This window comes from Mustelus asterias, chromosome 25 (assembly GCF_964213995.1).
Source record: "Mustelus asterias chromosome 25, sMusAst1.hap1.1, whole genome shotgun sequence".
In the NCBI taxonomy this organism is placed as follows: Eukaryota; Metazoa; Chordata; class Chondrichthyes; order Carcharhiniformes; family Triakidae; genus Mustelus; species Mustelus asterias.
Genome location: NC_135825.1, coordinates 12,256,503 through 12,269,265, shown reverse-complemented (window position 1 = coordinate 12,269,265; position 12,763 = coordinate 12,256,503). Strand labels below are relative to the sequence as shown.

Here is a 12,763-nt window from a genome sequence, read left to right as displayed (position 1 = left end):
TGAATTTAATGACAATTCGCCTCCACGAATCGTGTATGCAGCCTGATTCCAGTCCCGCTCCCACTCTTAGGACTTTGAAATTCCAGCCATTCCCGGGATTTTCTCCATGACAGGGAACCTCCAGACCTGGGTGTCAGATGAACCTTTCACCTGAATGGCATCACCGAGCTCTTTGAACATGACTGAGGGAGGAAAATCTGAGCCATCTTGTCCCTCAGTATTACACTGGAATGTTAGTGTAGATTTTATACTCCAGTCTCTGGAGTGGGACCTGACCCTGCAATCCACCCATTCAGAGGCGCCAGTGCAAAGCTTGAGTGACAAGGTGACACAATAACAATGGCCACTGTACATAACAAGAAATCATTGTCAGTGAAGTACTTTGGCACTGACAGCACGGCTCTATATTCATGTTTTCATTCATCACAAACTAGAAAGAGAATGATGAATACAGGTATTGGAGAGTTTCCTCTGTACACAGTGGTAAATCTTATTAAAATGTTTCTCTCTGTATGAAGCAGTTATTTACTTGGTCAATTGCTGAAATGTTGTCTCCTCAGTTTCAGGTGCATTGTGGGCAGAAAAGAAAGTCACAGGAATTGTGGGAAGATCGATCACAATAAATTGCAATTATAAAGGGAAATACAAACAAAACGTGAAATATTGGTGTCACGGTTGGACTGAACAGTGCTCATATTTAGTGAGAACGGATGATCCAGATGGACGGCGAGGGAGAATGTCGATCACAGATAACAAGGCACAAGGAATATTTGCTGTTACGATGGAGGATCTTCGCTCAGGAGATGCAGGATGGTATCGCTGTGGAATTGATATACCTGACTTAGATCCAAAGGTAACCGTGGAGCTGCAAATATCTTACGGTACATTATTCTGAATGATTTTCTTTATTACTGAAATGTCTGATCCATGTTTTATCCACAAGGAAACATTGACAGCTCCGATATCCCGAGGCTCTGCAGCAATGCAGAGTCTGGCAGCTAGAGGGCAGAGATCTGGAAATCCGACTCTTGTGACACAAACTCAATTCGTGGCCTGTCCAACATTCTGATCAAGAACTTCAAACATAATCAGACAAACAATTCCTTTAACTGCAGGATATTGTGAAAGACATTACCCGCGATGCTCAGAATATTTTCCTGTCTCTGAAATGTCTTAAATATCACACTGTCAGATTTTTACAGTCCAGATCAATCCAATAGTCAGACATTAACAAAGTGAAGTGAGCAGCCAGTTGGTAGTAATTGTACCTTGTTGGTTTAGCGCTGAATGGTGGGGCTGTGGGGGTGGGTGGGGGAGCACAGAGGGGGTTAAATACACAGAAATTGACAATATGTTGGGAAGCCAGTCAAACTCCCAACATCCAGATGTATCCGCAATGTGTCAGTTTGTGCTTCTTTCAAATAAACCACTGAAAATTCAGGGTGAAGCTGACAGATTAAAAGTTAACAAATTGGCAAATTAAACAATTAAATAATCCAATATGGTGAAAGCCCCTTAAAGGGATCAAAGAACAAAGAACAAAGAACAGGACAGAACAGGAACAGGCCCTTCCTGTGCTGATCACGTTTACCAATGCTTATATTCCTCTATTCCCTGTTTGTTCATACGTCTACCAAGATAAAACCTTAAATATAGCTAATATAAGTGCCTCAACCACCTCACTTGGCAGTGCATTCCAGGCGCCCACCACCCTCTGTGTAAAAAAGTTCTCCCGCACATCTCCACTGAATCTTTCCCCCGTTATCTTGAACTTGTGCGTCCTTCTAATTGTCATTTCTGCCCTGGGAAAAAGCTTCCAACTGTTCACTCTATCCACACCTCTCATAATTTTATAAACTTCTCTCAGGTTGCCCCTCAGCCTCTGTCTTTCCAGGGAGAACAATCCCAGCTCATTCAAACTCTCCTCATAGGTAATACCCTCCATACCAGGCAACATCCTGGTCAACCTTTTCTGCACTCTCTCCAAAGCCTCCACATCCTTCTGGTTGTGTGGTGACCAGAATTGGACACAATATTCCAAATGTTCCAAATGATCATAAAAATCTCCATGGAAACTGTGGTGAACCATCATTGGTTCACCACTGGGGGTTGTTATTATGTTACTGTTGGGCTAGGGTGTTGTTACTGTGGGGGTTGTACAATGTTGTTGGGTTAGGGTGTTTACCTGTTATAAGAGTTATCATGGCACATTCCAGTGGGGTCCCGCCTCCGGTGGCGAGGTATAAGACCCCCTGCTCCGGCAGGACCCCTTCAGTCTGAACTGGTGTATTCGTGTTAGTAGTTCCATTGTTACACAATAAAAGCCTTCAATATCGAAGCCTTGGTTCCACGTGCTTAATTGTCGCGCATCAATTTTATTGTGTAACAGAAAACTCACAGCTGTACAAAAAAAAAGAGAGTATGGAACAGATCTTAAAAGCGGATCGTCTGACACTGGACCCACGTGCGGTCGGTGCAGCTAACACATTCGACCATTGGTGGAAGTGTTTCGAGGACTACCTGGCAGCCTCAGTAGCTATCACTACAGACAGTGATAAACTCCAGGTCCTCCACGCAAGGGTAAGTGACACGATTTATCTCGCCATTCGTGCAGCTCCCACTTACCCGGGTGCCGTCGAGCTCCTAAACAAAAGGTACACGAAGCCACCCAACGAGATACATGCTCGTTACCTCCTCGCTACACGACGTCGGCAGTCGGGCGAAACCATGGAGGACTACGCCAATGAGCTCCTGCAGCTTGCCAGGGGTTGCGATTGTAAAGACGTATCAGCCGAACAATATATGTACGACCTCGCCCGAGACGCGTTCGTAGCAGGGGTAGGGTCCTCGTACATCAGGCTTAAATTGCTGGAAAAGTGGAAACTCGACTTGACCCAAGCAATGGAGATGGCCGTGATGCTGGAAGCGGCGTCGAAGAGCTTGGCGCTGTACCCCGAGGACCACGTGCAGTCAACGTGGCTGGAGCAAGCTCAGCTCCCTCCTCGCCCCGCTAACCCGCGCTCCCAGATCGATCCGACGACGGCGGCAGCTCCAGGTGGCCAGCGATGCTATTTTTGTGGTGGGGCCAAGCATCCACGGCAACAGTGTCCGGCAGGAACGGCAATCTGCAGCCAGTGCGGTAAAAAAGGCCACTACGGCAAAGTCTGCAGGTCCAAGCCTAAAAACGGCAGTGCAGCTTGTAACCCTCCAGAACGGAGACAATCTCCTTCAGCGTCGCAGTACCCACGAGGTCCGACCACGTGCGATCCCAGGACGGCGCCATCGTGGCTGACGGAGGAGGAGGAAGACCACCAGGAGTCGCTGCGCTTGGCGCCCTCGCCCATGTGCGATTCATGGGGGCGGCCATCATGGTCCACGACGACTGGGAGCGACCAGCAGGGGTCCTCAGCATCCACATCGGCAGCATGCAGTGATGCCCAGGGGCCAACGGTGGCGTCGATCTCCCTGGACCAGACCAGGCACTACAGACTTGAAAATTCCATGATGGATATAAAGGTTAGTGGTCGAACTGTGAATTGTCTGTTTGACAGTGGGAGCACCGAAAGTTTCATACACCCTGAAACTGCTAAAAGGTGTGGACTCCGGGTTCTCCCTGCCAAGCAGACAATTTCCATGGCATCACGGTCCCGGTCTGTACCGATCCAAGGACGATGTATGGTAACTCTTGAGGTACAGGGCACAATTTACGAGCAATACAGGCTCCTTGTGTTACCTCACCTTTGCGCGCCAATTCTCCTCGGACTAAACTTTATGGTCCACATGAAGAGTGTGATCCTACAGTACGGTGGGCCACTCCCTTCACTGGCAGTAGGGAATCAGCCGCAGCCTCCAAATTGCCCAAAGCGCCCCGCATGCAATCTATCCACCCTGAAAATCACTACACCATCCCTTTTTAAAAATCTGGTACCTGGCTGCAAGCCCATCGCTACTAAAAGTAGGCGTTACAGCGCTGAGGACCGGATCTTTATTAGATCTGAGGTTCAGCGGCTCCTCAAGGAAGGGATCATACAGGCCAGTGCTAGTCCGTGGAGAGCGCAGGTCGTGGTAGTCAAAAGCGGGAACAAACCTCGGATGGTCATCGACTATAGTCAGACCATTAATCGTTATACGCAGCTGGATGCGTATCCTCTCCCGCGCATTTCTGATATGGTCAATCAGATTGCGCAGTACCGAGTGTTTTCTACCATAGACCTTAAGTCCGCCTACCATCAACTCCCCATCCGCCCAGAGGACCGACAATATACGGCTTTTGAGGCGGATGGTCGTCTATACCAATTCCTCAGGGTTCCATTTGGTGTCACCAATGGGGTCTCGGTCTTCCAGCGTGCTATGGACCGAATGGTGGACCAGAACGGGTTGCGGGCTACCTTCCCGTACCTGGATAACGTCACCATCTGCGGCCATGACCAGCAGGACCACGACATGAATCTCCAACACTTTCTGCGCACTGCATCTCGCCTGAATCTGACCTATAACAGGGAGAAGTGCGTATTCCGTACGCGTAGGTTAGCCATCCTCGGATACGTGGTGGAAAACGGGGTCATTGGCCCTGATCCAGACTGTATGCGCCCACTTACTGAACTTCCCTTGCCCGCTAGCACGAAAGCACTGAGGAGATGCCTCGGGTTCTTTTCGTATTATGCACAGTGGGTCCCCAACTACGCGGACAAAGCTCGTCCGCTCATTAAGTCCACGACCTTCCCACTTACGCCGGAGGCCCAATTGGCCTTCAAGGCTTTGAAAAGCGACATCTCGAAAGCCACGATGCACGCGGTGGATGAATCCATCCCTTTCCAGGTGGAGAGTGATGCATCTGATTTCGCCCTAGCCGCCACACTAAACCAGGCAGGCAGGCCCGTCGCGTTCTTTTCCCGCACCCTTCAAGGCCCCGAAATTCGGCACTCAGCGGTGGAGAAGGAGGCTCAGGCCATTGTGGAGGCAGTCAGACACTGGCGCCATTACCTGGCAGGGAAGCGGTTCACCCTGATCACGGATCAACGATCCGTGGCGTTTATGTTCAGCAACACGCAGAGGGGCAAGATCAAGAACGATAAGATCTTGCGGTGGAGAATTGAGCTCTCCACCTATAATTACGATATTATGTATCGTCCAGGGAAGCTCAATGAGCCCTCGGATGCCCTCTCGCGCGGAACATGCGCCATCATGCAGGAGGACCGCTTGAAGGCTCTCCACAATGATCTGTGTCATCCTGGAGTCACCAGACTCTACCACTTCGTCAAAGCCCGCAACCTGCCCTACTCGGTGGAGGATGTCAGGTCAGTGACGAGAAGCTGTCGGAGTTGCGCAGAATGCAAACCACACTTTTATCGACCAGACCGGGCACAATTGGTCAAGGCCACTCGCCCTTTTGAGAGGCTGAGTGTGGATTTTAAGGGCCCCCTTCCCTCAACGGACCGGAATGTCTATTTCCTCAACATAATAGACGAGTATTCCCGGTTTCCGTTTGTTGTCCCCTGTGCGGACACGTCGACTGCCACCGTCATCAAGGCATTCAGTGAGCTTTTTACCCTGTTCGGGTACCCCTGCTACATTCATAGCGACAGGGGCTCGTCGTTCATGAGCAACGACTTGAGGCAATTCCTGCTCTCATTCGGGATTGCCTCTAGTAGAACCACGAGCTACAACCCTAGGGGTAACGGACAGGTGGAAAGGGAGAATGCTACAGTCTGGAAGGCTGTCCTACTGGCACTGAAATCCAGGGGCCTTCCAGTCTCCCGTTGGCAGGAGGTCCTTCCAAAGGCACTCCATTCTATCCGCTCCCTCCTGTGTACGGCAACCAATGCTACTCCCCACGAGAGGGTGTTCTCATTCCCTCGGAAGTCGTCCTCGGGAACCTCATTGCCAGCCTGGTTGACGTACCCAGGACCCGTCCTTCTGCGGCGACATGTGAGGGCTCGCAGGTCCGACCCCTTGGTCGAACCGGTCCAACTCCTCCACGCCAACCCTCAGTATGCCTATGTGGCATATCCTGACGGGCGAGAGGACACTGTCTCCATTAGAGACCTGGCGCCCGCAGGGGACGTAGCAACTCCTGTCGCTCCTATTCCCCCAGTCACGAATCCACTACTCCTCATTGCTTCCCCAGACGTGGCGCGGTCAGCACCGGGACCAGTGCATAACACTTTTACTCCCATGTACAGCTTGCCTGAGACTCGGGAGATCGGCGCGACCATCATCACCACCACCACCACCACCAAAGGTTCCAGGATCCCCTGCACCATCGCCTCACCAGGGCCAACCGGCCCGGGAGTCCTTGAGGGGACAGCCAGACGTTGTTTTGGAAAGAACGCCACCGCAAGCACCTGCTCCGGTTTCGCAACCGGTGTTGAGGAGATCACAGCGTCGGTGCGGTCCTCCAGACCGTCTGGACTTGTGAATTCTGTTTATATGACCTGTTTTTTCTTGCACCCCGCCACCTTTTGTTCTTAAAGGAGGGGTGAATGTGGTGAACCATCGTTGGTTCACCACTGGGGGTTGTTATTATGTTACTGTTGGGCTAGGGTGTTGTTACTGTGGGGGTTGTACAATGCTGTTGGGTTAGGGTGTTTACCTGTTATAAGAGTTATCATGGCACATTCCAGTGGGGTCCCGCCTCCGGTGGCGAGGTATAAGACCCCCTGCTCCGGCAGGACCCCTTCAGTCTGAACTGGTGTATTCGTGTTAGTAGTTCCATTGTTACACAATAAAAGCCTTCAATATCGAAGCCTTGGTTCCACGTGCTTAATTGTCGCGCATCAGAAACATTAAATGTGTCAATCCGTGTGTGATCAAATCCCCCCAGTGAGAGACGGGTTATCAATTTCAGTCTATTAATCGCTCAGTGAGTGCAATTAGTGAAATCTAACTATGGCTGCTCGGGTTACTGAGCAAGGGCAGAAGACAGAGGCAATGGGGGAGGCTGAAGAAGTGACTGGGAAAGATGCCAAGGAGCATTGGAACCTCACTGCTTATTTCTCGCCTGATTGTGTGAAAGGTTTTTATATCAGTATTTACAGACTTTCACAACAGAGATGGTAATGTGTATTTCTGGGTTACATTTTGGTGATTGTATCTATCAGATCAGCATGGGTGGTTCTCAGGCTGTTTTATTTTGGGCCTCAGATGAGGACCCAGGTGACCAATAGCACCAATAGCAGCAACTACCTACTCCACACAGACCCTGAGCTCCACAAGACAAAGGAATGAACAGAGACAAGCAACTCACTGACGGGCTATCCCACAACACAGGGAGTACACGTTTCCTGATCAGCTTCCTTGATGTGTTGCAACTCCAGTGTCTGAAGAGGCTCATTTGACAACATAAGGGACGGACCAGAACGATTCTCCGACACAGATTGATTCACTCTGAAATGTGGTGAGCGGGTCCAAATCCCACTAGAGAGGCTGGCAGTATAGTGCTGAGTGAGCCACTGCACACACACCGATCTGTCACTGCGGAGAGTGGCGCATGCACAGTGGCCCCCTCACCGCTAGCCTCCCGATCGCTGGCCATCCCGACCCCCCACAACCATCCAATCACTGGCCTACCAGAGCTCTCCCGGGCCAGCCCCGATCTCCCCCCACCCAGATAGCCAGCCCTGGTCCCCCTCCTCTCTCCTTCTCACACTGATCCCAGTGCACAGTGTCACTGAAAACCCCCCAACACATTGAGCCCCCAATAGGCCCCACCCCCCAGAATGCCAACTCCCCCGCCAGCACCACCCACATTGGCACTGCCTGGTGCCTGGTGGGAGGTGCCAGTATTTGTTTTATTCATTTGTGGACATGGGCATCGCTGGCTGGGTGGCATTTATTGCCATCCTGAGAGGTTTGCGAGGCCATTTCAGAGGACAGTCAAGAATTAACCACATTGCTTTGGCTCTGGCATCACATGTAGGCCAGACCAGGAAAGGATGGTAGATTTCCTTCTTTAACGGACATGAGTGAACCAGATGGGTTTTCCAATAACTGACAATGGTTTCATGGTGATCAGTAGATTCTTAATTCCAGATTTTCTTTATTGAAATCAAATTCCAACTGCTGCCATGGCGGGATTCGAACCCTGGTCCCCAGAACATTAGATGAGATTATGGATTTATAGGCTAGCGATAACACCACTGGGCCATCACCTCCCCATGGGTATCTGCATATCTTTGGTTGTGGGAGGAAACTGAAGCACCCAGAGGAAAACCACGCAGACACGGGGAAAACGTGCAAACTCCACACTGACCACACAGCCAATGCTAGAATTGAACCCGGGTCCCTGGTGCTATGTGGCTGCAGTGCTAATCACTGTGCCACTGTGCCACACTGGGTTGACTGAACAAGCAATCCAATCTAATCCCACCATCTAGTTCTTGATCCAGAGCTCTGTAGGTTACAGCATCTCAAGTTTAATCCATTTTGTTTAATGTGATCAGGTTATCCGCCTCTCCCACCCTCGACCACTCTTCCAGGCAGTGAGTTCCAGACCCTCAACATCCCCCGAGTGAAATAACCCATTGCCCCAAATCTCATCTAATCCACTCACCATTAAATTTAAATCTTTCGGTCCTGGTTCATGGTTTGATCTGGAGAGCTGCGATGTTCTGATATAATAGCAGACATTGTAGTTCAGGCTGCTTGGAGGATGGAGAGAAATGGAGAGCTGGATGTGTTGGTGAGATTGCAACATGACTGACCCTGAATGAGAGGTTGATGAGCTGAAATTCACAGAGTGTTTGATTTTTAGATGCTCAGTCAGTTTCTGAATGTTTGTTTCTTTCCCACAGAACCCGTGTCTGTTCCTGAACTTAGATTTTTATCACCACCAAATGCCTCATGTTCTGGGGGCTCAGTGTCCGTCTCCTGTGAGTCTGTCCAGGGATCACTTCCCATTCAGTACACATGGTATGAAAAGACCCCGTCTGAAGATTCAAAGATCTCTGACACCAATAATCTGGATCTACATTGTCAATCCTTCAAACAGCGACGTCATCAATATTACTGCACAGCCTCAAATAACCAGGGAAAAAAATCCAGTGAAATGGTTACAGTGTCAGTGATCCACATTTCAGAGAATGACTGCAGTTATTTAACACAAATCAGCAACATTGGTAAATATCTCTTTTCGCTTCAAAAAGTACAACGAATTTTTAAATTAACATCAGTCTGAATTGCTCATGGTTTATGTTCTATCAGTTGCTCGAAGCAATTGGAATAAAAATAGAATTGCATTTATTTTGCACTTTTCACATCTTCAGGACAGTTTTAAAGTCCGTTCTGGTCAATGCTGGAACTGATTCAGAGCCATTGTTGTGATGTAGGAAGCTCAGCACCAATTTGTGAGCAATAAGCTCCCTCTAAGAGCAACGTGATCATGAGCAGACAATCTGCTGTCTGAGAATTGCTGTTTGAGAATATAATAACTCGAGGAGCCGGCTGTGAAGGAACCGTGCTTCTATTGTACAAAATGAAAATAAAGAATTCCCACACACCTGTGGTGAACACAACAGGTCCCAACCAGGACTAAAAGATTAATGGAACCACTCAGGGTCTTGCTTTATAAAGGGCTTGGGATACAATCTCAATATGGTTGTCTAATTATCAATCCGCCGGAAGCACATATTCAATGTGCCCAACGATATCAAACAAGGAAGTATCCAATTACATTAGAAGGTGTATTGGAGAGATTTCTCTGAACACAGTGGTAAATCCTATTGAAATATATCTGGTTGTATGAAGCAATTATTTTCAGTTCAATTTTTGACCTGTTGTCTTTTCAGCTGCAAGTGCATTGTGGGCAAAAAATAATGTAACAGGAGTTTTGGGAAGATCGATCACTATAGATTGTCACTATGACAAATTGTCTCAGTCACATGTGAAAACTTGGAGTCGTCAGTGCTCTGTTTTGGTAAAATCAGACGATCCAGATGGACGGCGAGGGAGAATGTCGATCACAGATCACAAGACACAAGCATTATTTGTTGTTACTATGGAGGATCTTCATTCAGGAGATGCAGGATGGTACAGCTGTGGTATTGATAAGCCCGGCTTCCTTTCAATGTTTCCTGTAAAGCTACAAATATCTGACGGTACATTGTTCTCCGTGATTATCTTTATTACTCTCGACTGAAATGTCTGATCGGTGCTTTACCTGGGAGGAGACATTGACAGCTCCGATATCCCGAGGCTCCGCAGCAGTGCAGAGTCTGGCAGCTAGAGGGCAGTTAGAACAATGATTATGTTGCAGGAATTGTAATTCAGAGGCCAAGAGTAATGATCCAGAGAGATGGGGTCAGATTTATTGCACCTTGAACCCCGTTCTCCTGGTGAACAAGTTGGCAAGGACCTCACCCTTGCTCCCAATGCCTGGATAATAGACCTTGCCCACTTCCGGGATACTCCCCAGATACTCACCAACAGCTCACTTCTTCCCCTGTAGTAAATTCCTTCAGCTCATTAAACGTCCATACTCGGTTGAAGGCAGACTCCAGTGCTGTTTGCACTGAGAATGTCTAAATTTATATGTTCAAAAACAAAGGGACTCAGTACAAAAAGACCAGTTCAAGCCAGTTTCCCCAATTAACTATTCCAGTTGCTGCCAGTGGATAGCTTCTATCTCCCAGCTCATGTCCTTTGGATGATACGTACGTCGGAATTTTACTGCCTCGCCCGCCATGGTATCGGAGCGGGTGTGGGGCAGACTCAAGGGTGTTGACCTTGGGCGGTATTTTCCGTCTCGCTCATTCGAGGCCATAAAACCCCGCCCTCGACTTTAAACAGTACTCACACTTAAGTGTTAAACGGTACTTACTGTTAAATGTTAAATACAACTCCAAACAATGGCTGGAATTCACCAAACTCGTCCGCAGCTGGAATTATCCAGTCCCGCTGCTGTGAATGGAGATTTGGCTGAGCGCCAAATTCCCAATTCCAACTGGCAGCGGAGGTGGATTTCAGGTCAAGATTAGATTTTTGGAAAGATATTTAAGTCTCCGTTATCTCAGCAAACATCCACAGTCTATCTCAGGTCACACTCCAATGATTGTTACTAACTAATCTGCTATCATGAATATCTGCTGTTCATGACAGCAATCAATAGATACTACCTGCATTCGGCCAAGCTCCCACTGCCAACTCTCTCTCTCTCTAACACTTCCCCTTCCGCCTCACACCCTGGATGAGGTGTAGAAATATTGGGACTATGAAACGATTTAATTTTTTGGTCATTCTAAAGTTTAAAATTTTAAAGTTTATTGTTAAAGCTTTTATAAATTAGTGTCACAATTAGGTTTACATTAACACTGCAATGAAGTTACTGTGAAAATCCGTTAATGATTGTCTTTTCCACAGAACCCGTGTCTGTTCCTGAACTTAAATTTTTATCACCACCAAATGCCTCATGTTCTGGGGGCTCAGTGTCCGTCTCCTGTGAGTCTGTCCAGGGATCACTTCCCATTCAGTACACATGGCATGAAAAGACCCCGTCTGAAGATTCAGAGATCTCTGACACCAATAAACTGGATCTACATTGTCAATCCTTCACACAGCAACATCATCAATATTACTGCACAGCCTCAAATCACCAGGAAGAAAAATCCAGTGAAATGGTTTCAGTGTCAGTGATCAACAGATCAGGGGAGAATTGCAGTTATGTGGCACAGATCAACAGCGTTGGTAAGTGATAGTTGAAATAGGAGGAAATAGATGTTCGGAGGGAGGATGTCCTGGCAGTTTTGAATAAACTGAAGGTCGAAAAGTCCCCTGGGCCTGATGAAATGTATCCTAGGATTCTTTGAGAGGCAAGGGATGAAATTGCAGAGCCTTTGGCTTTGATCTTTGGGTCCTCTCTGTCCACGGGGATGGTGCCAGAGGACTGGAGAATGGCGAATGTTGTTCCTCTGTTTAAGAAAGGGAATAGAAATGACCCTGGTAATTATAGACCGGTTAGTCTTACTTCGGTGGTTGGTAAATTGATGGAAAAGGTCCTAAGAGATGGGATTTACGACCATTTAGAAAGATGCGGATTAATCCGGGATAGTCAGCACGGATTCGTCAAGGGCAAGTCGTGCCTCACAAATTTGATAGAATTTTTTGAGGAGGTAACTAAGTGTGTTGATGAAGGTAGGGCAGTTGATGTCATATACATGGATTTCAGTAAGGCGTTTGATAAGGTCCCCCATGGTCGGCTTATGATGAAAGTGAGGAGGTGTGGGATAGAGGGAAAGTTGGCCGATTGGATAGGTAACTGGCTGTCTGATCGAAGACAGAGGGTGGTGGTGGATGGAAAATTTTCGGATTGGAGGCAGGTTGCTAGCGGAGTGCCGCAGGGATCAGTGCTTGGTCCTCTGCTCTTTGTGATTTTTATTAATGACTTAGAGGAGGGGGCTGAAGGGTGGATCAGTAAATTTGCTGATGACACCAAGATTGGTGGAGTAGTGGATGAGGTGGAGGGCTGTTGTAGGCTGCAAAGAGACATAGATAGGATGCAAAGCTGGGCTGAAAAATGGCAAATGGAGTTTAACCCTGATAAATGTGAGGTGATTCATTTTGGTAGGACTAATTTAAATGTGGATTACAGGGCCAAAGGTAGGGTTCTGAAGACTGTGGAGGAACAGAGAGATCTTGGGGTTCATATCCACAGATCTCTAAAGGTTGCCACTCAAGTGGATAGAGCTGTGAAGAAGGCCTATAGTGTGTTAGCTTTTATTAACAGGGGGTTGGAGTTTAAGAGCCGTGGGGTTATGCTGCAACTGTACAG

At 48.2% G+C, this 12,763-nt stretch overlaps 2 protein-coding genes across 2 annotated transcripts in view; one reads left to right on the top strand and one right to left on the bottom strand.

Annotated features, from left to right (window-relative positions):
• The window catches only part of LOC144511708 (titin-like), a 301,563-nt gene that overhangs the window by 52,197 nt on the left and 236,603 nt on the right, over positions 1 to 12,763 (bottom strand). The window lies entirely within an intron of this gene.
• LOC144511685 (uncharacterized) overlaps positions 1 to 12,763 on the top strand; it is an 81,237-nt gene that overhangs the window by 25,037 nt on the left and 43,437 nt on the right. Inside the window, exons 5-8 of the mRNA XM_078241920.1 lie at positions 561 to 881; positions 8,793 to 9,116; positions 9,786 to 10,094; positions 11,356 to 11,679. Of these exons, the coding sequence (XP_078098046.1) occupies positions 561 to 881; positions 8,793 to 9,116; positions 9,786 to 10,094; positions 11,356 to 11,679 (1,278 nt within the window). The remainder of the gene's footprint in view (positions 1 to 560; positions 882 to 8,792; positions 9,117 to 9,785; positions 10,095 to 11,355; positions 11,680 to 12,763) is intronic.